Source organism: Ylistrum balloti, unplaced genomic scaffold, assembly GCF_031769215.1.
Source record: "Ylistrum balloti isolate Yb309-2 unplaced genomic scaffold, AGI_CSIRO_Ybal_v1 Utg369850, whole genome shotgun sequence".
Classification (NCBI taxonomy): Eukaryota; Metazoa; Mollusca; class Bivalvia; order Pectinida; family Pectinidae; genus Ylistrum; species Ylistrum balloti.
Window position 1 is genome coordinate 3,218,302 of NW_026782003.1, and position 27,637 is coordinate 3,245,938.

At 34.4% G+C, this 27,637-nt stretch overlaps 1 protein-coding gene across 1 annotated transcript in view; it reads left to right on the plus strand.

Annotated features, from left to right (window-relative positions):
• Positions 1 to 547: 547 nt before the first annotated feature.
• LOC132545640 (glutamate receptor U1-like) overlaps positions 548 to 27,637 on the plus strand; it is a 66,277-nt gene continuing 39,187 nt past the window's right edge. Inside the window, exon 1 of the mRNA XM_060209337.1 lies at positions 548 to 629. Coding sequence (XP_060065320.1) covers positions 548 to 629 — 82 coding nt within the window. The remainder of the gene's footprint in view (positions 630 to 27,637) is intronic.

Genomic DNA, 27,637 nt, shown 5'->3' on the forward strand with positions numbered 1-27,637 from the left:
TATCACACTGTAAACTGTAAACGATAATGTGCGGATTTATACTCACACTATTATGTAAAAATTGTTTATGGTTATGCCTGAACTCAGAGAAAGCCATTTTCGTATCGTAGTAAGGCTAAGCATATTTACATTTGCTACCAAACAGGATTTACTATGAGGAGTTGGTACGTAGGCCGCCGTACCGCTATACTGCGACGTGCTATAGGGACCGGGTTAACATAGTGGTGATACTAGGGAAGGCTCCATACAGCTGGCTATGTGTTCATCGCACCATTATTGAAGGAAATTGACGATGAAACCATCTCATCTCTAACCAGGTCACGGCATTGTTATGTGTATACTTCGATAGTGAAAATCATAGGGCGATGAACCGACATCCATATTGACGATATGATATCATGTCCCTGAGTATGATATTGAAAAGGACATCGTCGATGATGAAACCTTACCAACGCTGAGGAGAAGCTGGTCATGTTTCGATATAGATGCTGAGGGGAGTTAGGACTCCCTAATATTACCCTTTGTGCGGTTTAACGGAGCTTTAGGTATGCGTTTCACAGGAATTTTAACACTGGTTTTTCTAGCCGACAGTATATATGGAACTGAACTGCAAGATAACAAGAAAGTTGGTAAGTGTTATGTTTTTACATTATGTGTTTTGATTCTGATAATGTAACATAAATGTATATCATTTAACAAACATATTTAAAGTACAACACAATAACAAAATAAAGCCTCATATATATATATATATATATATAGCTTTGAATTGTTTAACACGTATGGAAGTTATGTAGTTGATTTGGGAAAGGTGCTGTCGCGTGGGTCGATACCACTGTCGGAGGCTTGCTGTGTGTGTGATAGTGTTATAGGCCTATGGACTGGTGTTTCCCGATACAGAATCTAGATGTACACGACATCTTAAGGTGGAATGCCCTTGTCGCATGAACACGAAACTGTCCCTGCAAAATTGTTGATTTTGAACGAAAGTTGTATCCTCTTCCGGTAGGCTAGCAGGACTGATATAAGACATAATATCGTTTTATTATGTATTTTTATGATTGCGTTCTTTTAACGTAATCTGATAAATGTATATCTCCCAGAAGCGCTATTTAAATAAAACACGAATCAATATCAACTGATAAACACGTGATAGATAAATACCCGAAAGCAACACAGCCACGACTTTCATGCAAATGAGAAGAGATGCTAAGAAATATCTTATTAAAGTAGAAAAAAATGCAGTGACGTGGAAATAAAAGCAACGGGTGATCGATTGCCGCTAGCAATGCAAAGTTTATCTCTAATTTGTGCAAATTCTCATGACAATTTCATGTCTACGAGCTTTGAGATTGCTACACCACGTGTAAATGAGCACGAGCTGTGCACGCGACGATGGATGCTGCATATGATGCTGCATAAGCTAGTGTCGTGCTCCTGAAATGTTTTAGCTTTAATCAACGTGACTAACTGGTCCATTGAGGGTTTATCTAGATGTATTCAAATCTTCTCAGGAAACCGTTAGTTTGATTAGTGATTTACTTTATTATGGTTTTGAATCAAGAACTTTGCTAACATGTTGGGGCTTTGTTAGTTTTCGTTCGAATGTCTTATCACGAGATCTACTATACTGTAGTAATATTTGCACCAACTGCCTTCAATCAGTTTGAGAAACTGACGTCATATTTTCATATACTCATTTTAAAATAGGTCTTGTTATATATATATTGTGGTTTCAGTGTGCCAACGCTCTTTGTTTGTGTAGATGGCGTGGCTAACATGTCTTCGATATGTCATATTGTATGCCCCTATGGCGTTCTATACATGTCCATCTCTGTAACTGCAGTATGTGATAATTCTCTTCCGTCGGCTTCACCTGTCGAAGTAGTTCTGACTTCGTTTTAATATGTATAATATAATGAAGTCATCCTTGATATAGTTTCAACAACAAGGTCCTACTTTCATAGTTATTTTTTTTTTCGTTTTTATCGCTGGTTTTTAATTTTATCACTGTTTACAATATCGACATCTGCCAAAAGTACCTTTCCAGGTGTCGTGTGTTGGCATTCTTGCAACGTTCTTTTTGATATTTTTCATGTGTTGATGCAGCTATCAAGCTGCACTGACGGATGTGCATTATAAATTCATTTCCAAACAAAATATAATGTGATGAAAACCAAACGATAAACGACTTACAAAACAGCTGAGGTTAGATTACTTTTACAGGCACTGGACATGCCTCACGTGAGAAGTATTTGAAAGAGTTCAACAAATACATCGTTAGTGAATCCTTTATAGACACTCAATTTGTTGTATGTTTCATTGAAACTGAGAGCAAAATTGATCAAAATTTGGTATCAATAATATCAATGCTTTATCTAAATGTCGAATTCTGCATCGTCAACTCGCCGCTGCTATCGTTGCTGTCGCCGATTTCTCTCCATGTTGATAGCAGTTTTGATTGTCAAGCTAATTTAGCAGTGACCACAAGAAAAAAAAATCTGCTGAGAATGCATTCAAATGGAGGACTGGAACTGCCAGCCTGCCCGCAAGGAGTACATCCGGATGAATGGACATCAGCATATCACTGTATAACTAATCGCGTGGGAGGCATCATGTTTATTCTGGAGTAACACGGTGTGACCGGCATTGCAACATCACATCTAATATTATAATTACTTTCGTTCGAGCACAGATCGGATGCAGATGAACATCTTGAAAAATACGTTTCAGCCCTCAACAATATATGGTTATAGAAATACGTTTCAACCCTCAACAATATATGATAAAAATACGTTTCAACCCTCAACAATATATGGTTGTAGAAATACGTTTCAACCCTAAACAATATATGGTTGTAGAAATATGTTTCAACCCTCAACAATATATGGTTGTAGAAATATGTTTCAACCCTCAACAATATATGATAAAAATACGTTTCAACCCTCAACAATATATGGTTATAGAAATACGTTTCAACCCTCAACAATATATGATAAAAATACGTTTCAACCCTCAACAATATATGGTAAACTTACGTTTAAACCCTCATCAATATATGGTAAACTTACGTTTCAACCCTCAACAATATATGGTAAACTTACGTTTAAACCCTCATCAATATATGGTTGTAGAAATACGAATCACCAAACATCAAGGTAATTAATTTTCATAAATAATGGCTTATTAGAATTAAGCTTGATCAACATTATGACTCACTGTGTACTCTAAGTACCGTTATAGTTTATGTAGATGACGTCAATACTGACAAATTTTCAAGTTTAATATTTCAATCTGCGCGACAGCTGTTGACTCTACAACAATGCACCCAATGGAAGCATTGCTCTGTTGTGTTATGACATTTATGATAGTTATGAATGACATGGTCTAAGAGACAAATATAACGCTATTCGCTTATATGGTATGTCTGCCTGTAAAGCTCAACCATCAATGTCATACTTAGACTGTTCAATGTTCATATAGTAGAGTTTTATTAACCGATGGCTACTTGATTTAAAATAAAACGAATTATTTACAAATATTTGCAGTCATTTGACGAGGATATGTCGCCGTTGCGTTTTTCCTTTGTCATCTAAAGAAGCTTGAATGACACTTCTAAGGCTATATCCTGATATTGCTTTGTAAAGTAAGGAGATAATGAGGTCATTGACCACTAGGAACAAAACTTGGGCCTCGTAACAGCTGTGAAGTCTCAGGAGGACATCACTTGTAGAAAATATAGCAACGCCATTGTTGTAGAAAAACACCACTGACTTACTTTATCCCAACATTACGCCGATACGTAACAGTCAAAACCAAGACAGGTCCCTAAGCTTATTGATATTTGTTTGATTTACAATGGACCCAATATAACTTTTATTTAAACTTAATGCATTTCAAAATAATTCGATTTCTCCAACAAATATTGATCAGTAGTCTTACCAGCGGAAAACCTACGCGATACCATACCTTTTCATCTCCATTCTGGGAATCAAACCCAGGACGTATTGGTAAAGTGCGGGTGCATTACCAATGCTCCATTCGACCAACCCTTTTCACCTTTTATGTTTGGTCGTTGCGTTATATTAAAAATGGTTCATTCTTATTTTCTCCTTTTATTTGGTGTTTAATTTTAGTTTCCACTAATTATGTCTATACATTTTACATCACTGACACTCTTGGTCAAGGCCAACAGTACTTCGATGGTGGCAATGTATTTATTTACGTTACTGCGGATACGACGATGCCCATATATGAAAGGACTATTCCAGGGCCATGCTATTGTGCCCCGTTATTTGATTGAGGAAACACCTATCCAGATGTTCTATATTTGCCAACATCCATTATAACCATCGAAACATAATCCTATTGATGGCGCTTTTGTGAGTCAGGACAACATTTTCCATCACATTTTTAATGTGATCAATGAATACATCTATGGGGTTAATGCATTGTCTATTTTGTTCAGTATTTAAAATCAGAAGAAAAGCAAAATTTACGTCAACGCCTGAATTATGGAATTTTCATACTTTTTTGGATATTTCAATTTTAGATTTAAAGAAAATGGTTAATCAAAGGTTAATGAGCACTAAGTGTTATTATACTAACAATGACTAAGAAATTATAGTTGAAATGATAAGGTGAACAGTGAAACAATCTGACAACAACTATATTGAAAAAAAAATTGCACATGGCAGCATCTTTAAGCACCGATTATGGGTTCATTAAACTTGTTCCTAGGACTGTGTCAAGGTCATCGCTGATGCGTCCTTCATTTAAATTACGTATCCTGTAAACGATATTAGTCTGTAATAAGACGCCATGACCACAGTGATGGCTAATTTCACAAGAGATGACGCCAAATGAGAAACAATAGTGTTACACCGTTTAGATATAATGGGGTCGTGTATGACGAGAGGTCAAGAACACATTGACACACACCATATTACTTGTGAAACATCGACAGGAGACCAATTTACAAAATCATTTCCGTCATTGCTTCACGGTGGTAATAAAATACTCGCTTGATTTGAAATGTTTCACCGAGAATTGGAGAGAATCGTTAGTTTGTTATCTTCTTGGTTTACCATGTATTACTGCAGAGATATTGCGGGGCTATATAATGTAGATATCGAAGGAACAACATATTTCAGTATGTATTATATATATATATTTCAACTTAGGTATTTTATGTATATGAAGTGAAACGCTAATGCTTCTAATAGTTTAATACGAGGCTGATATTGATATCGGAAACGCACCATTTATAACCTGGATGAATAATAGGAATCATTCTAAAAAAAAAACATTCATCTTCAAAATATTTTAACAATATTTGTGATGGAAGGAAAAGTTTTATTGAATTCATTTGTTTTGTCTTAATTAATATATTTTTTATTTGACAAATTATTTCAATGCAAATTCTATCAATTTTCATGATTACAATTTGAATAAAAATCAAAAGACAGAATTCCAATGCCAATATTGGAACAGGAAGTCTTAAAAACGGAAAAATAAGACGATTTCAAAAACTAAAACAAATCAAACATGCAAAAGGGCTCAAAGTCCTTAATGGCTGTAAAAATGTCTTATAGATAAACGAAACATAACACTTATGACAGCATGAGCATGACACGAAAGCATGTCGTATGTTTCATGTGATATCTGATTGCCGGGTTACTACGTCAGTAAAACGGATATATCAGATAGACGTTTATGACACTATAACAAAGTATTTGAAAGTGTAACATATACTTTGGCAAACACAATGGAAATACCGACACCAAAGGGAGACGCCAGGATGACACAAAAGTCGAAATAAAAAGCATACCGTACATGTAGAGGCAAGATGATAAAACAGACGTCAGAATAAAAGATACCAATAGGAACAAAAGGTGATAGTTGGCCTTCACAAACACAACATGTGTAGGAATGGTATGCTGATATCACTGCTTTTCTATACCGACGTACTAGCACAAAGCCTCTTTAAAAAACCTCAAACTCCAGCAAATGAACCCTCCTAGGAACCCAAGAACGGTTTGTTGGGAGACGTGTCTGTGGAAATAGCAATGTATCGCCGGATACGGCGCTGTCTTGTTCGGCGACCTGTTGGTGGAAACAGCAATATATCGCCGAATGTGGCACTGTCTTGTCCGAGGGCCTGTTGGTGGAAACAGCAATATGTCGTTGAATGTGGCACAGTCTTGTCCGGGGGCCTGTTGGTGGAAACAGGAATATATCGTCGAACGTAGCGTTGCCTTGTCCGGGAACTTGTCTAACGAAACAGCAATATGTCGTTGAATGTTGAGCCGTTTAGTCCTGGGACTTATATGCGAAAACAGTAAAACAGAGTCCAATTCGGAACTATCCTGTCGAGTAATTTGTTTGCGTTGCGGGAATAGCAATGCCGCGTCGAATGCGGCACAGTTCATCGGGGGATTGGTTTGAGGAGACTGCAATATAGCTTCGAGCGCTTGATATTTTCGGAGGACTTGTCTGCGGACTTAGTTAGCAATATAGAGTCGAATATCTTTTTGGGATGCTTGTCAAGTGGAAACAATCAGTAACGTAGGAGCATTCCTATGCCATTGTAACAGGAAAGTCTAAAAAGTGATGATCATAATAGGAGAATCTGAATTCTGTATGTTTATGGGGAAGACATATCAATATTGTGATATTTCATACATATATATCAATAATGTAAAAATGATACAATGTAGGATGGAAATGTACATACCAAGATATAGTCGGGATGAGACAATAGTGATTAGATGGGAAATAAAGAGTTCATATTCTTTTCAATAAAGAGACATGCATATTACACATTACAACTTCGCTATATTTCCAGTGTCTTACATTTGCTTATCATGTGCAAAGCTAAGGTACAAAGCTAACATGTTCTCTATCAACACATTGTGAAAGTAAACAAATAAACTTCCAAGCAAAAATTATTGCGCCAACCCTCTGTGTATCCTGATTATACATCATAAGTGTGCCCAGTTGCCTTGATGCACTGCGTTCAAATTTCCGTTTGAATTTATTTTAATATTGTTGGATATGAAAATCTCATTTCTTTATTTCATGTATTTACATGTCACGTATTTGGAATTTCTAAGATAATGAATTATTCATTTTGGAGGTTGATACCGTGTCTGATTTGAATTAACGACCGATAGGATCAATAGCGATTTTCATCTGGTCATCCATATTAATCATATAGTGTGGAGATTTTATACAGCCTTGGTGGTGACACAAATACTCTTGAAACATACCGGATACGGGGTTGTAGTGTATAATATGTTTGTTCTTACTATAATGGATCTCTTTATGTCGCTGCCGTTTTAATGGAGTCAGCGGTCAATGTTTTCAAGGTCTCTGCCATTGTTTTCTATCTGAAGCGATATAACGTCTTAATGTTTTGGTATATATAAAATTGCTGTCCCTCCATTTCGATTCCTGTTTCTTTAATTGTTTTGTTGTCATCCTGCTTTTATGTCTCATTTCGCTTGAATGTTTTCTTGACTGCAGTATTGGTCTCTACGTTTTGTTTTGCTGGCTCTTTCTATACTGTTGGTTTATTTGCTTTCAGTTTGCTATTTCTTTAGTTGCAGTTGGTTTAGTCTGCCACAAATTAATATGACAATTCCAGAAAAAATGGTTATATTATAACTTATTATAAATTACATCTAGAAATAAAATAGTTTGTTATCATTAAAGAAAAGAGAAGTACAAATTCAAACAAAAATAAAATGATCACCAAATCAACCGTGAACTACTTATTCTAACTTCCGTAAGTGCGTGAATCATCTTATCGGTCAAGCTCTATCTGGTCAGCCAATCAAAACATACTTAAGTGTTACACCGCATGTGGTAAAACATTTATGTGTATACAGCATTTGGAATTATTAATCGATGTCTTGGGAGGTGAATAATACCCATGTATTGTGGTAGAAGCATAATTGCTGCATGACTTGTCAAGTGTGTAATCGTGGTGATCGCGTTGAAAGCGCCATTTCTTCATCAAATAGCATCGCTTTCAGGCACAGCCTATTGTTTATGGAGTTAGGTGACATGAATAATGTTGACTTAAACAAAATTTCAGAGAGGTAACCATATCTTCTTAATATAGCAAGAATACGTTCTGTTTATCAAAACTTCTTAAATGATTAAATGTCATAGTTGCACCACTACTCTGATAGAGATTTAAGAATTAGACAAACATTAAGTTTACTGGGATAACATATAACATATTTTGCGATATCATTGTGTACTTGAAATGTTGATGGCCTTTTAGCCAATATTTACATGTTTACCGTACATTTCTTTGTTATTCAATAAATCAGAGGAAAAGAAAAGTATCATACAATTGGTCCAAACATTTAAATGACAAAAGCACGTTCACATAAGAGCACTCCTTGAGACGCAGTGATTTGAATGCAAATGGGTCGAGATTATACATTCATATCGGAATGTTGGTCAGATACAAGTGCCAACAAATACGACCACTACAGCTTCGCTCTCCTGAAAATGTCACTTCCGGAACAAGGTTAATCCCCTTGTACTTAACAATAATGCTGAGAATATTCAGTTTTGTTGTCCTGGTTTCATCGACCGACGGGATTTTATTCAGAGTTTCAAAGGCAAAACAGTGTTTAATGCCATACAATGTCACAACAAAATCATAGAAAATAATAAAAAAAATGATTATAAAATAATAAATAAAATAAAGGAAACAGAAAGCAAACATTCGCCGCATATCACACACACACACACACACACACGCACGCACACACACACACACACACAACACACACACACACACACACACACACACACACACACACACACACACACACACATATATATATATAAATTGATTATGAAAAATATCAATAGTTAAAGTTTTAGTTTAGTTTTTAGTCACGAAGAATGAAAATCATGAAACTATATTAATTAATATATTGACGTTATATCTTGTCAAAGGTGTTATGAAAATAACCCAAATATCCTTTACAGACACTATATATATTTCGGTATGTGTTCACAATATACTTTAGCAATATACTGTCCACGGCAATTAACCGGCAACAAGTTATTTCTGACATTTGATATGCAATAACTCTTCGAACCAGTCCTCTGTGATATTGAAATGACAAATTCGATCTTTAGGAAAATCGAAAATTTTCCCGTTCTTTCAATTTTCTGTTCAATATTATCGTGAAAGTAGGTCATCACGACAGACTTACAAGCGGTTCTTCCGCTTGGATCTCTATGTGTTTCATTAGGCACAGATGAGTTAGAAGATGTTTACACAGAGGTCTTGGTTGTAATATCCGCCAACATAATGAGGCATAAACTAATGAATGGATAATAAGGTACGATAGATCCTTGACAACAGTTCTCACAATATGGTAATGAACGTGGCAAAAGTAATATTTAAAGACTTCATAATGACAAGACTAATATAGCAAAAGCAAAATTTTGAAAACGAACGGAAACATTTTTCTCGGATAATCTCTTGGTATTACCGTGAGCCATTTTCTGTTAATGCATAACATACCGTTTCTGTCAATGTCTTACATACCGTTTTTGTTATTGAACAAAACAATATCCACTGATTAGCTTGATTAATAATCGGTCAGTTAGCAATATAACGTATTTTGTAGGGTAATATCTTAACGATGAGTCATATTATAGTCTGCCAAAAAGGTTTATCATGTTATGTCTTAGCAATATGTTCTGTCTCTGAATTTCATTGTACCTTGTCAACGAGTAGTGAAACAATCCATGAGTTGTATTTGAACGCTATTTTCAATTTTTATTGTATCATAACGGCTTTACTTTGTTTTAAATTGGCAGAGTCCGTTCGTCACTTTCTAAATTCCTTTCGCAGATGAAGAAACAAACATTGTAGAGACAGTCATTATTGTTTGATCATCAATAAACATCGAAACAAATAAAGTTAGAGGTGTTCTGAAAATTGAAAACATTATGTTCCGAATAAATACACTTATGGAAATATCAGGTCTGCAATGCTCTTGTAGAGCAGAATTTACAGGTTTGTATACTTTGTCACATGTGTTCTTTATGGTCAATAGAAAACGCGGAATTACAATGAAAAATGATAAATAAGAAAGTTGTAGTTTAAATCTGTCATTCAGTTGAAGTGATTTTAATGTAGATTGTACAAATGAGACACAGAAATGGATAACACCTGTCATTACAAATGTGTCTCGACTTGTATATTCTGTCACTGAGTCGCGACATTTTGTTTCTGTGCCTGAGTTGTGTTATGTTCATTTTTTGAGCTACAATAAATTCTGTTTCTGGGTTGTATTACTATTTTTCACCGAGTCACAACGTTTGCTGTATCTGAGTATACCATATCTAGTACTTGAGTTGCGTATCAATATAGATAGGTTCGCGAAGGACCTTTTAATTCAGGCAGAAATGAGGTGGTATTGTGTCTAGTGGAGCAAGCAATGAAATAATGAAGTTGTTCTCATTGTGTCACATTAGATATATAACAAAGTTGTACCATATTGGAATGTATGTAACAGAATGTAAATTACTTGCTGAATCAGGCGATAGCGGTGCGATTTTATGACATATGCTTTATGCCAAAGGTATCAAGGACTCAAAATAAACACGTGGCTCCAGATTTATTCGTGATAAAGCCTGGCATCACTTATATGTAAACGATTAAGTAACGCAAAACATGATTAATATCAAAGACGAGACTTCCACTGACATGTCAATGATACATGTGTGATGGTTTCTTTGAGAAATATGAGAAATATATTAGTTCCCATGTATGCAGTTTATCAAATTGAAACGATCATACAAAGCCATTTAGTGCATGTGTGAGCCATTAGGAATAAGTAACAGTCTTACACAAAAACACACAAAGATATCTTTGATGTTATGTGTATTCGATATGTCAGGCATCTAAAACAACATTTATAATAGAGCATCATTGATACGATAACGACATCGGTGAGTGTTAAGATGATAAATAAACATGCACTCTATGATAACAGACATCTATTACACGGGCCATCAAGTCTACATAAACATTTTATTTAAAGTCATCGTAGTTAAAGTAAGAAATAAACAAAAACAGGTGTGTCTCATTCATCACTCATGTCATAGTTGTTCCTTACAGAACATGCAATATCTCGGAAAACCTGTGTGGTCAGAGGTTTTTCATGTTATATAATGATATACATTGCCTGACTCATGACAGTTGCTCGTTTGTTTTCTTAAATCTCTTTAGTAGTTTATCAGATATGTCGGCGAGTATTTTTCCAACGATATAACCCCCCCTTTTTTTAAAACTAAGTAATTTTATTCAATTCTGTTTTTGTTACCAAGACAATTTGTGTTTGAATACATCTGAACGATACATTATGTAACTGACTGAGTTTCTGTCATTATAGTGTGACTGCGTTGGTTGTGATGTCAACGTTAAGACAATTCAGTGTGATTGCACTACTAAAACATCCATCAGTGATTCTGTTAAAAGTTGACACCACCTGCGATTTACGAATATCTTGATCAATATTATTACATTCAATATATCGATTTCTTCTGTAATATTCTGGAATCCATTCCTTGATGGCCTTCTAAGACTTCTTATTTTGTTTCTAATGATATGCGAATATCTTCACACACGTGCGCACATTCTAGGAAATGTGAAATAAGAGGATATTTTACAGTTTGCTAATATTAAATAAGTAAATGAGTGCAATAATAATGATAATGGTTACAAAAGTTGACAGTATTCTGATACAAAAATTAATGATAAGAATATAACAGTTATTGTTGCGGTTTTAGTGGTACCTTCTGTGTGCTTTTTCACAAGGAAAGATACACATACCTACTAAGAATAGAACAATGTAACTTTCACAAATGGAAACAATATCAAACAAAGATAGCAAAAGCGTATGATCAGACTAAAAAGCATTCAAATGTAATGTTTACCCTATCTTGGTAGGTAATAAAAACCTCTAAACTACCTATATTGTACAATAAAACAGGAGTTATATCAACAATATTTCCACTCTACATGACTTTCATTTTCCTGGTTGGTTGAATGCCAGTTCGTGTACAACTGAAATCAAACAAATCATATGATCATATGAATTAACAATCACTAAAGGCAAATGTTTCGAGTGTCATAAATGTTTGAAATTATACTTAAAAGTTTAACATATTTTCAGTGTATCAAGTGTCATGATGTCAAAACGCTTACATGTTTAGACGGTAAAAAGTTATATGTATGATTTCTTGGGAGCGTGGGTGAAGAAGATATCTTGAACAATTTTCTTTACGATTGTCTTAATTTTGATACAGATAATAACTGATGCGGTTTTGCTATTATAAGACTGAGTTTGTGCTTCTATTTAGGGCGAAAATCATTAATTAGATATAAATAAATAACAATTGACATTGTTTCATCTCATAGCTGATGTATTGGCCCCAACATAGCTGAGAGCATCTTTTGTCTGCGCCGAATTAATTGTTATATGTATACTATAAACTGTACAGACTATATCTTTAGTAGATATATATCGACCCTACACGCGCCATACTTATCTGCACGCGCCATACTTACCCTGCACGCGCCATACTTACCTACACACGCCATACGTACCCTGCAAGTGCCATATCCTGCTGTATCCGAATCATCAGATTACAATTATGCATCCAATTGTCGATCCAAATATATGATGAATGATGACTTATGACTTTTTGATATGTTCAATGTCCACTTTTTACTGCAGCGATTTATTGGAGGTATCGATCATCGCATTTATCTTGGTCTTTACGTTGTTTGTTTCTAACGCAATTTTGTGATTTAATGGCATCCTGTATTTGTTACTTAAGCCATCTGCTTTGAGTTTGGATTTCGATCATATCCACACGTCGATATTGTCTTGTATTCATGTTGTTGAGGCCAAAACAGATGTGACTATAGATTGAGAATCTGTAAGATGTAATGTATTTCGTTATTGGTTGGTACATATAATAGTTATAAATATATGAGTGTTCGAGATGTTTTCTCCCTTTTTCCCCTTTCCTTTCCTGTAAAAGTATGCTTTAGTCAAAATTAATCTTCCTTAAGCATGTGGGGGAGGACACGTGATCATATTGATATTGATAAATTTCCCCGGTTCCACTGAAATAGTTGATTTAGGTAAATACGTACAACACATTGACGTAACAGTCTTTGTCTGATTCAGCACTTGTTCAGTATATTGATCGTCATCCTTTGTGAGAGAAATTTCAGCAGTCAATCACACTTAACCACGTTTGTGTTCTGAATAGTATTTTAATCATCGTAATTACAACCAGTTGACGACAATTTCACGCACGCACCTTCGATGTAATTTGGTTCTAGATTTATTTATCTTTATATGTTGTAACTTGATCTCAAAGAACATTCCAATTAGCTTTTCGGACCTCTTTTAAATCCAAACGTGTAAGTATCACAAGACCCGTAAAGTCTGTCTCAGCGGTAGACGACTTCTAGTCTACATGTACGTATAGAAAATTTTATATAGCAATTGCATGACTATCACAACATCACCTATTTCTGCTTTGTTCCTACATATAAGTTCAATACTCTTATTGTATATCTCGAAACCACGCTGTTGACGTTCGGACAAAGGACAAGTGTTCGAAAGTATTGAGCAGCAATTTTGTGTTCATAATCAATTATGTCGATATTTAATTACACAAACAGTCAATGTATTGATAAAGTAAACAGGAGAGATGATATCTTTATACAGGTAAATCTGATCAATTACTAGCAAACAAGCTGAATAGGGCGTGAAATCTCCCTCAACTTTTCTCGTCCACGAGAGAATACGGTAACTTAAAATGAGATCTACACAATCAACTCTCTGACAATGTGATAATATTAATTTTTTTTTGGATGAGTTGATAATATTTTCTGTCGAAAAATTCAAAGCCCAACATGTATAAAGCAAGATGTAGGAGAGATTGCACATTCTGCAATGTGCTAGTGTAGTAACGTATGGGCTTGTTCCTACCATCTATTCACATGATTTTTACCTATACTTTTTCATGTTGCATATTTGCGTTATAGCTTCGAACTTGCCAATTTCAGAAGTGTTTTCCATTGTCTGATATGACTTTTTGTAATCTATTTCACATCAATGTTTGTTAAAATGGTTGACATTACATATGTCTGATATTGACTTGTCAGAAAATGCTCGAATGTGTAACATACATAACATATCTGAGATCGATCCATTTGTTAGTAATGTACGTGCGTGACTGTGACATGTGCAAAGATAAATGTCACATATTGCAAGGATGAAATATATGTCATAATATAAAAAGGAAAATGTTGTGGATGAAGTTATTTGAATTTGAGCGTTCTCTGATACATTAGATACTATTATGATGAATACATCACAGCTAGTGTCATTTTGTGCTGAAATTAATCCATATATATCACACGGTTTCGTGCAGTTTACTTTCCAAAACAATGGAAAAAATATTGTACGGAGACAGTTTTTATATGTTAGACAATACGTAACTGTAGTGGTTGATATTGAAACGTTTGCGTTTCACAAAAGATGAATTCTATTTAACACGGTATGTATTCCACAAGCATATCGATAACATATTTTTCACTGGCATAGACCTGAACAGAAGCATTTTGTTATCAAGGGTTGATATCTTCTGTATTTTGTTTGATTGTTCTAAATTACTCTCCTTTGCTTTGGTAAATCGGTACATATTATCGAATGTCACCGCGGGAAGTATTTCAAACTCCTAAACATGACATAAATATATCCACGTAATCTTGTACTTTTATTTTTCTGCGTTTTTACTACATGTGTTTCTACTTTAGTGGCATTTACGTCCAGCGTTGTCAGTGTTTAGTTCATAAAGTCAACAAGTATCGATTTTTGAAATACAAATTTGGAATTAATTAAAATTAAAATATAAAGATTATATAGTATAAACAAAGTTTTGATAATATGTATATAATCTGGATTTCATATGTAATGCTTGTAAATATGAAATTTGAATTGTGAATTGAATAATGAAAAAAATATGTGAAAGTATCATGTTGTTATATTGCTTTATGTAACAATAATACTTTGTTTCGAATTAGATGTTGTTACGGTTGTTCTCATTTGAACACGTTACCTTGCCTTCTCGGATCGACCACGATTTGCGTTGGGATTGTCTATAATGAAGCAGAAAACGGTTACCCTTCAGTAACACCTGTTTTTCTTGGCATTATAGTTTTCACGAGTATCGGTTTAAGCCTTTCATTTTTTTTCCCATATTTTGCCCTTGTTTCGTCATGCTGAAATGTCGATATTTTGTTTTGCTTTGATATACGCATGTTCGTGAAGTTTACATCGCTTTGCTGTTTATGGATTTAATGTCCTCATCATACATCAGAGTGTATGTCCATGTTGACGATAACTATCTTCAACAGTGCACTGTGAACCGTACATGCTTTATCTGTAAAGTACAATTTAAATTTCAACGATCGAAATACGTAAACCTAATTGAAAGATAATAGCTTGAGATTTGTAGACAATTTAACTCGTTAACTTTCTATTTTGGATCCCGTTTGCCTTTTAGATTAAATTATAGATGTATATCTTGCTCTAGAAAGGATGAAATACGAGAGTTTGTATTGGAGTCATTCAAACACCACGACAATAAGCCACATCACACTGAATAGCCTATTTAGATTCAATAGAGGAAGCCTTTATGGCTTAGCACCGAAGCCCATTAGAAGTGTACCAATAATAGCTACTCAAATTGCAACATGTAGTGTTTTGTGCATAAACAAGACACTTTAAAGAAATAGGATATTTCCAGTTATGTCTTGTAGCACCTCGAGTATATTCCTTTCCTCAATAACCGTGATGATAGATATAAAACTGATGTTTACTTATATAAACTTTACAAACATGAACTTAACGTACTGAAACACTGAAGAAAAGGCATCACATTTCTATCATTCTCCGTTGTAATTGAGCTCAAAAACACGGATGACGATTTATACCATTCAGAATGTTAAATACAACCGATTGTCTCTTCCTTAACTAATTATAACTTTAATTATTGCATTGTCAATCTTTGGCAATCGAACATTTGTTTCTTTTAATTAAATTTACTTTCATTGTTTGATTATTTACTTTGTCCTGTCATAAGAGAATCGAAAAGGTCTTGGAGTTATGTCATATAATACACTGTTAAGCTACCCAACTAAAACCTAACTTAGGTACTCAAAACTAATGTTAAGAAAGGTACGTATATTTGGGGAGACAATAAACATTTCTTTAACTTAAACAAGATATCTTGACAAAGGTATTTATTACAAGAGAGATTAAAGTATTTTGATTAACGAAGGAAAGATAAACATCCTGTGTGTTCTGTATTAACTTCCAAGGATTCTGATTATGGAGGTGAAATCCTTCGTCTTTACAAAACATTTTGTCTTATAAGTAGAATGTAAATGAATTAATTGTTAAATAATAGTTACTATTCGGTTTCCAAAATACCTTCAAATTGTTGAACTTATTCATATTGCATCATTTATTCGCTAAACATAGAGGCCGCATCTAAGAATATACTATCATGAAATATGCCAGCGCTCTGAAAGCGATCAAAGGGAATATGAAGAAAAACTGTAACAAAAGCAGAGCAGATTTATTAATTAAAAATTTTATGTGATTAAAAACGAGATGCTGGGTTGACTGCGTGTTCTATATATGAATATCGATTAGATATAATACATAGCAAACCCATTTCGATTAGATTTTTTCATTTAGATCATTTTGTGCGATGTGAGAAGACGCAATAGAGAAATATTTAGACTGCAGTATAGGTCGCCAAAACCAAAAATATGACATCATTATTGATCATGTAACTTCCCCGATGTCATAGTAATGATATTCATTACATCATATTTTATTATGACGCACACCAACGAAAAGTTTAACCAAATAGAACTCTTATTGACCAAAACACTATCGTTGTTTTCAGTATGACATCACAAATTCATTGTGGCATATGCATTGTGATGTCACAAAGAAGATACTATTCCTCTCTTGCCTATGTAATACGATTTAGAGTTAATTAATGTTTGAATATATATCTATATATAAATGATGAACAGTATGTAACATTTGTTCCTATTTCTGTCATTTCTGAAACTCATCACGTTTTCATTTTACAGAGTCGAGGTTAATGTATAGTTAAGAAAATTGACACTGTAAACTAGTCTTTCTATGCTATTCGATAAAAATAGACAATGTCCTGAACCTTTTGGTTCACAACGTGACGAGAAACATGGTTAGAACGTGACAGAGGTCATGGAGGACGTTTACACTTTAAGATTATATGACTTCATTGTCTTTTACTTTTATGTGACTTTTATGAAGCAACTCCGGACATGCTGTCTCTTCAGTTCCTGTTCTAAACTTCGTCTTCATCAATTCCTGTTTTTATGACGCCCAGATCTATGTTATATCTATATTTAAATGAATATGTGAAATTGACTTCAGTCTGGAACTTGCACTCCATGTCAGTATATATTATATCATTTTCGAGACCGTAGCTCTTATCAACGTGTCATATACCATATTCAGAAAACACCATTTGATAAAAATGTGATTCATGACAGCAACATGTTCTGATCTTTGGCTATAAATGCCTTAAAGTGCTTCTACTACTAAACTAACGCACTTTCTAAAAGATCTAGGTTATAAAATCACAAAGACTAATGATGTGTTATACCACTCGCGTGGCTTAATGTATACGGTAATTGTTAAAACAAATCAATCATTTTCCCTTTGTGCCTGCAATTACACGATACTAATTATTTTTGAATTCTGTAATTTTCTCATTGATAATTAGTAGCCAAACGGGTTAAGCTAGAAGTCGTTTTAGAAGATTCAAAACTAGATGAAACCATTTTATCGAAGGGGATGCATTTTCACTCCTGAAATATTTCAATTCGGAAAACATCATAATTTGGCATGATATGCCGTGTCTCTTATTAAGTTCCTGTACCTGAAGGTTTTGAACACGATACAGTTACATAATAATAAGAAAATGAATTTTGAGAAAACTTTGTAATTATTATGTTAATCTAACAGTGGTAGTTATCTTAATAATGAAAATGCAAGCTTTTTCCAATAATTGTCCTCATTACGTTACGTTCATTAACACATGCTATTTAATATCATAGTGGACGAATTATACTATATATATCTATGTACTTGACGTTCCTCTGAAGTTATCAGATATATCTTACAAATTTACAAATCTATTGAATTATGGGACTAGCGGGTCTCCCTATCTAGATTTGGAATTACGTCCGATCGATTTTGATTTTCCTCGTGCGTTCTCTTTGTTTCAAAATTTAAGACTTTGGCATTACTGACGTGTCCAAAAACTTCGAAACATCTGTGTAATTCATTCTTTTGGCTCTTTTGTATTTGGTTATAATTTTGATTTGAAATGTGCTTTTCACTTGTGTATTTTGCACATTTTTCTAAAGAACCGAAACGCCACATCCTATTCCGTTATAATTCTTGCACTTTGGAAATTTATTGCACAGGGCACCACGTTCATGTACATTCCAATCTGTTTGTTTATAGCACTGACTATGGGAAAAGTGCAATCGCCCTAACTTAATGATTAATGAGTACGCTTTATGAAACTGGGTTACATGAAAACAACAGAGGTGAAAGTATATTAATAGGAAAGTTGCGTGCTCCTGTCTTCTACACAATGTGGATATAAGCAACGTACTTTGTCTTTGTGTTAGAGATTTAATGCTTTTGTTTTGGTTTCTTTTTATTGTTCTTCAGATGCGGTTTTATAACATTCAAGTTGGTAGGAGTCTTATTTATAATCCTATTCAATATTCGCCGTCAGATTACACATGATAAATACACTGAAGGTACAAGAGCACACTATTCTTCTGGTATTTGTTGTTACGATGAAATCCTTTACGAAAGAGACAAAAAACTAGAAAAAGAACAAAAAACATAACAATAAGTAATAACTTTTAAGACATCAACACAATTGATTGAAACAATATCCAGTCAACAAAAATGTTATCATTTCCATTTAAAATATGAAAATTAAATACAAATGGTGCATATGAAAAATGACAATGATTCAAACAGTAAGATTAAGACCATCATAACTGTATTTACTTTGTGATGACAAGGAATTTGCATTTTGAAATAAATCTGCTCGCATGTACAAGCAAGTAATTTAGATAAACGACAATCGTCGGTGTTCTGAAGAAAATAATGTATTGGACAAGTTTCACAAGGAAACATGTATGTAAATAAAGAGTGTTTGTAGAGCGTAGTTAAAATAGGAAAGTGCATTTAGATGTTGGACCTGGTAAACCAGCTCATCTGAGTACTACCTGTCTGTGGACAATCATCATTGCTCTGAGAGACAAAATATGCTAGCTTTCCTTATATTACCAGTGGTCATGACATTCATTATTGATCCCGAGTCAACATACAAATATTTTTTGTTTGCCAATAAACACAAATGAATGTATCAAACTCTCATGAAAGTTGTACATGTTGCGACAATAGAACAAGCGACTGACAATGCTATAAGCCATCACTTCTTTCACAGCGCTATACGGAATCTGGCCAACACTCCAACGGCTAAACAAACCAGTGTCTCGAAGGGACATGTTCAACTATGTTCCCACTTTGCTGTCTCCGTCCAGCGGTAAATCATGATTACCTGTCTATAATTAGGCCAATTAAGGCGATTAGACAGGACACTACCATTTCATTCATGAAATCGATACAAGCTGTGTAGTTACTGAAATTCCGAACGTTCAAAACCGTCACTAAATTACCTCCAGGCCCAATATAAAACACTCTTCCTGCAGGGGTTGCCATTTGTGCTGCAATAGAAATGAACTATATTTAAATTAATGTGAAAACGAATTGATTAGAAGCCTCTTTTACTAAGGTCAATATTATTTTCAGATTATTGACTAAGTCTTTTTACGTCTAAATTAAGGATATCGATTTTTTTAAACAATTGGAAATATGTTTTAATCCTTCCGCAATTTTTTGCTTCGATTACTAGCTAGAATCAGGCTCACTTTACCTTTACGTACTCGTTGTCATTATCACGTAGTATATTCAGTAGAATATTGACAACGCTCGTGACATAATGCAAATGTCAATATAACGATAAAATAAAACATTAACAAAAGCATATACATACGCATTGACATTCCCATCTTTAAAAAATTAAATGATAACTTTGCAGAAGTATGTATGTCATGAGATGAATAGTAAAAAAAATATTAAAAAATCTATGGTACATGTAGGTATGTAACTGATATTAAATTTGATAACAATCATGGCACACTGGTGTTACTTAACGTGCAATCAGTAAAAACAAACTGAGCGATGAAATTGAAGGTAGATGGACATGCACTTGCGTTTCCAGTCCAATCTATTGAGTGACATGCTAAGTAACACATACAATGTAAAAACGTCCCATTAAAAAGTTCGATTAGAAGTGTTTTCATGTTTATAGTACCAGTACGAGCTATGTATTATCAGAAACCCTTTCGTCATTTGATGATACTGACATGATTCGTGATAAAGCTTCGAATTCCGAAGTCATTTAAAGATAACACAGAATGTCCTTATCTTTCCAATGGTGCGGAATCATGGGCGCATGTTCCATTCAATCGTCATGCCTTACAATGATGTTTGTACGGTATGATACTAGGCAGATAAAATGTAGATTTCTTTAACCTGAAGTTTATTTTATATTCTTTTCGTGTATAAGAAGTGTGAGTTCTGTGATAATTTTTTTTCTTTAGCTAAAGTTGGAAGAGTTGTAATATCGATAGATTTTCTCACAATAATACAAAAATTCTCATCTTAAATATCTACAATGTCTATACATTTAAACAAAGTGCATCAACGGAACTCTTATCGGATTGAATGCACTGAATGTAAAGTGTATCGTTCAAATACACGATACAATTGTGTGACATGTTATTTTATATTAATGTCTTAATTTGCATACAGAATCAGACAATGGCGCCACCATAGCCATATACCATAACTTCATACAAGCTGTTGCCAATCCTTATACGATAAAGAAGTTATATGGAAATTATCAAATTCATTGAATAATAGGTCTAATGCACATCCCGATCTACGTTTAGAATTATCGTTTTTCCTCAGTCGACTCCTAGGCTTCAAAATCTAGACCCTTACCATGACGAGTCATAGGATATATGCGGTATGATGCTGTTTGACTTAACTTTATCTTATCTAAATTATCTAACTTTTAATTTAAAGGTGGCATTTACACGTGTGTCTTTCGTGCAATCTTTTAAACACAATGTGAAGGTCAAGTGACTTCTACAGACAAAGAGTTCCGCTGTAAATTATCAATGTAAAACTCATCGCACTGCTTTTAACGTGTCGATAAAAACAAGAACATACCAACATGTCAGCAGAATCATTATCAAAACACAAGTTCAATAAAACTAGGGCAAAATTTAAGCAAAAGAATATTTACATGGAGACTCCTGATAAACCAAAACACAAATTCAATAAAACTAGGGCAAAATTTAAGCAAAAGAAATATTTACATGGAGACTCCTGAAAAAAACAAGGGAATAAGACCAGGAAAAAAAAACGAAATAGACTCTGAAAGTAATAATTTCATGGTGTTCATGGGAATTTCAATATTTAACTACATTTCAGTATTTCAGCATTTAACTTTTAACATTTAACAAAAATGGAAAATGTTGCTGGTAAGCATCACCAGAATAGTCGTCAACATACAGTGACAATGCAGATTTATAATTGAATCAATACCAACTAACCGTGTCATTTATGTTGTGGTATAAATGATTAGGTGTCACTTAGGTGTCATCAAATGGATATTTACGACCAAACGCATTATAGACAAGTACGTTGGCTTAGAAACCCCTACGGGTGCCACAGTGCTTCACTTTGGTCAGTGTTATCAAAGCGAACAAGCACAAATGTATGTACATACGCGATTGATGTTATATGTAACTGGTCACAGCCTAAGTGGTTTTGCATGTTTTGGCACTGTTGATGTGTTATGACAGATCTTGCTGTAATTGGGTAGCCGACACTCTCCCCTACCGCCCAACCCGAAATTTAAACAAATGTTACCGAAGAAATTCCTCTCTACGCTTAAGTTACGTATAGAGGTCACAATGGCCTGTATAAGAGCTATAGGAATTCAGGTCCAGCCATTTCTGTGTATTCTCTAACATTGGCGTCTTCCAGAAATATGTCGAATCTATTGTAGCATGATATTTCCAGAATTCTTAATGTTGTAAGCATTTAATCCTCATTCCATTTTTGAACTTTTTGATATATCGATACAAGACTAGAGCAAAGTATCAATACTTCAAACATTATACAGGTTAAGTTTAACTATACCAACACCGATTACAGCAATCCAACAGGAAAACGCGTTTCGATTTTGATCATATTGCTGGTAGATACGGTCTTAGTGTAACTATGATTATTATGAGGCCTCTAACAACTACACAAAACAACAGTTTATCCCTTGAGATCTATTTACTGGTAACAATAGATAACATATTTCGTTAGGAATTAATTACTGTGATATGATAATGCATGTCACTGTTTTACAGTGTACATGTCCTTATCTGAAACTGATCTTAATAAGAGAAAAAAATGATTTAGAATAACACGCATGCTAAGACATATCTTTGTCATCTATGGCTTCGATATAAAAATTAATGTCAAAACTTTCACTTTTCAGCAATCTCCGTTATCTTCAGATTTTTAAATCACTGATGATGTTGCTTTCACCAGTCGGCAACTTCCGTAAGCTGTATTTACTGGTGAATAATAGTTCGCTTATTCATTAGCGTTGCACTCCCCTTCGCCTTGTAGCGTCGATTTTCATCGTTCTCTTATCTGTGGCATCTTCAGTCGGCGTTGATGATTATCACGGTGAAAGCTAACAAACCGCCCAACGAATAACGGACAAATCGATTTTGTCTTTCCCTCTATCACCAGCATGTAATGCCATTTAGAAATTATCGTTATGTACCCATCGATAATTACTGTTCTGAAAGTAAACAGTATCTACGTCATGTTTAAACATTCTTCAATATTTGGTCAATTCAGATATTGATATCTCGGACGGAACCAATGTACTTACTAGAAATCCACTGATCTGAAATCATCATGATTGCCTGTAATTCTGAAAGTTTGACTTAGGAGTCATTCCAGATACCGACAGTGATGGTTATATCAGAATATCAGTATATTAAGTAAAAGAAAAAAACTTCGTGTTTTCGTTGACCGACGTGGTATACAGCTGAAGACAAAATGCATACATTCAGCACATATTTTTGATTTATTAGAGATTACAATTGAACCATGCCAAGGCCGAACCTCCCATTAAACTGCCTGAACGTTATAAATACATTGGAAACTCATTTTTCTTTTTATCTCAGTGGCATTGGGGAGTTTTAACGAAGTTCTGACTGTATTCTGATTCCTATCTTAGAAGTAAGCATGTTTTAGCATTAGACTATTTAAGAAGAAAGAGCCTTAATAGGATTTAATTTACTTAAAAGTGATATGGTTCAGATAGATACGTGTTATTGGTGTTCTTTTAAAACCATCCCACCATGATATGCCTACATTTTTTTCAATTATGGGGCTATTGCACGTCCCCTTTCAGATTTTAAATTTCGACTTATTTTGCGTTTCTGCAATCGCCTTCCATATTTCAATACATTAGTCCCCTAGTATTATTCAGCACTGCATGCAGCTGTATAATGCAGATTGGTACAGGTTTAGGAACACTCTATCTAATTCCTCATCCGCATTCAAATGTTCTGATAGTTTGAGCAGTCATTTGCCTGTTGTCCAACTCGTTTTGCATGTGCTAGTATTTCTATTCGTGTGTTCTTTTTAACTCCGAAACCAAAATTTTAAAACTTTCCAATATGTATGATAATTCCGTGGATTTCTCTCTCTGTCTCTGTCTGTCTTTCATTCAGTCAGTCTGTCTGTCTGTCTGTCTGTCTGTCTCTCTTTCTTCCTTTCTTTTTTTGAAATTTTTATTTAGTTTGTTTTGTTTTTGTAATCACTGATACAGTTTATGGCTTTTTGTGCTTGTGCTTACTGGCTTGTAGGGAACAGCAAGTAGCACATTACCTGTATACGATTAGACTGAACTTGACTTTACCTGTAAATGATATCACTGAATTTTAAAATGTTTTAAACAGACTGCATTTCCTTCTTCGTTTACTAACGTGCTTTGAGTGTTTGTGTAATAGAAAGGTAGAAAATGTAGGAAAAGTGAGCCTTTAAATATATTGCCGTAATATTAAAGCACTTGAATGTAAGACGTTTATGTCGTCGTAATTAACCACATATGTTGCCTTTGTGCAGCAGCCTTAGATTGGTACCAAAACAATGTTAATTATATATGTTACAATATTTCTTGACTGGTATATCTAGAGTGAAATTAATAATCATCAGTTGTCGGGTTTTGGAATTGTTTGATAGCATTACACTTTGATTTGTAGTTGTTGTTGAGCAAAAGCACACAAAAACACCTTCCTGGTGGTGATATATTCATATCGTGTAACCCGTTATGGACATATATCATCTTTCCCTCCATGGAGGCGAGATAATGGAATTCAGATCTGAGGGGAAGAGTTACACAATAGGCAGACATCAGACTGTCTGGAGTTTTCAACTTCTAAATATTTTCTCAAGGGTTAACATCGCGCGCACAGGAGATGAAGGGGAGGACCTCATATATTTTTTATTATCTTTTTCTGCTAGCGTTCTCATTGACCATCGACACAACGTCAGTGTTAAGAAGGAAGACCCCCCACGTCAAAGCCAAGGGGTAAAAGAAGGTAATCTAAAACCAGTGAAATTGTGGGTTTGCCTCCTGGATAAGGGTAACCATTATCTTATATGGTGATATGTATTGCACTGATGTTCATAAGGATTGTGCATTATCTGTTGTCTATCTTTATATGTCGCTTTCTCTAGCATAACATCAAAGGCATCTACGTAGATAGATATCACTATCACACTTCAAAAAACAGTGACTTAATGTAATAGGTATACACAATACACGTTGCTTTAAACATAATCATGTATAAGCGTTACCAAAATCGCTGTAATATTGCCAATATATCATTGACAATTATTACATTTGTACCACTGTACAAACATATTCTGACAAGGAAAATAACATATTTCCCAGAAGCATGCGCTTCCTTATCGAGTCTATATCATATTCCGATATATTTTGATGACTGTCACTTATTGCAAGGAAAACTAGTAAGGACACGAACTTTTTTTAGACAGGACATGATTAATCTCCGTCACAACATGAAATATTGATTATCTGGTTGTTTATTGAACAATGCTAGTTGTATTGTCATAAATAATGTACGATAATGGTTTTTGGGACATATGAAAGTTTATTTACTCCCAAATATAAAATTCCGCTCTGGCCATACCCAAGGGAAATATAGTCCGTGCAGGTAAATACATTTTCATATTTCTCGGTAACCAGGACCATAAATGCATATTGTTTTCTTTTCAAGACTATTGAAAGACATGCACTGGTGGAATAATTTTACCCCGCCATGTAAATCGTTGTCAATCCAAGTAAGGAATGTTGCGTCCTCAAATGAGAGCAAACTAACGAGCATAAAACACATCCAGCTTCATATCGCACAAAAAAATGAAATATTTTTCCATAAGATCACTATGACGACCATAAACTCCTATTAAAAAAAATCCAACACCCGTTGTCATTTCCTGGGAAATCACGTATTTCCCACTGAAACGTCTTTACATGTTTCACAAATTGACAACTGCTGTTCTGTTTGGCAAGAACCAGACTTAATCCAGGGTTAAAACGTGCAGACAATTAGTCAAATACGATGCTGTCAAATATTCTGATACTTTGATCAACTTCAAAGTTAGAAAAACCTGTAATTGCCCATAGCTTTTGTCATGTCTCCAAATATCTTTAATCATCTACCGCCTCCTTGAGTAATCAATTGTTTATGTAGGTACTCTTGCGGTCTATCACGCTCAACAAAACCTACATACAATTGCGTAATTTACTCCATTCGGAATTGACGTGCATTCAGTAAGAAAGTCTTTTTTATCAAGATTTGTCAATATGTAACTTTATTATCCTGGTTTGAAGAGGTAGTTTTCTTCCTATGCCAGTCAATTGCATTATTTTAATACAAATCTTCAATGCTTTGTCGCACTAATGACCTGTCTGATGAACGATTCGTTGTAGCGATACATGTAGGCGTTATCGTGAATATTTTTACGAAATATTTTCCCATAATGTCGGCGTGGCTTAAATCTCTTTGTCACAGATGAACAAAGGCATGTCACCGTATCTCATCACACATTATTTAATAGCCCTGTTGTAGATACCCACTGATGACCTTCGTTCGTCTTTTTTTCTGTCATTTTACTACACGCCATGGGCGACGTTACATAATGATAACAATAGTTGCTAAGTTTCATTAAAACACGAATATTAACATCACGAATTAAAGTTTTACGTTCAAAAAGATGTTTGGCACAAGCTGTATGGCAAATAGTAGGAGCAAATTATCTTACACGATTGTTTATAAGGGTCTTTTATATATGTCTTAATAATTTTTAGAATACGTATATCTAGTTTCAATTGTAATGATAAAAGATATATCGCTTTCATTGCATTACAATCGCATACGAAATTTACGAAATTAACACAAATGTAAGATATTTCATCCTATAACTAGCGTTATACCATTTCCCATATTATGACACCACAGCTTGCCCGATTTTTGACCGAATCAGCCAAGTGAAAATCTCTCCATGATATAATCTACCAGTGGCATACACGCAAATATGTTAAACTGGGAAAATTCACCGGATAAGCGGCGGGTTTTGTGAAAAATCTTTTGATTAATTGAAAGTACAAATTTTCATTTAATTATTTCTTCATTATAGCGAATTTTAAATTGGTTTAATTGTTTTCTCTGGCTTGCTGAAATCTGTATGAAATTGGCATCACGATAGAACTGTTTGAATTGTGCTTTTTAAAAATATTGCATGTATACATATCGAGCATATCAACTTATGAACAATGACAGTTGGTTTTCGCTAAAGTACACGTATAAAGAGGTTTAATAATACTTATGAAAAAGGAAATCCTTATGTGTTAATAAACAGTCTGGATATGTAATTTTTGCGTGAAGTATATGATAAGGCATGTTCAAAAAACACCGTCGCCCGTAATTAAATAAAAAATGACTTCCAGGCTCAAGCGGTCATGACAATGTTGGCAATAAATGTCACTTATTCGTAATTCTAAATTGACGTAAAGTTATCAAATGAAATTTGCCACACCTATAACAAAGTCCGGCACTGAAAAACGGATTTTTACTTATTGTGGCATTACCGTCGCTGTCATTGCTGACTGCAATCATGTGTTCATGTTTACAAAATGAACTGCTGAGGGGGGTCTCCTGAACTAGAGAAGTGGT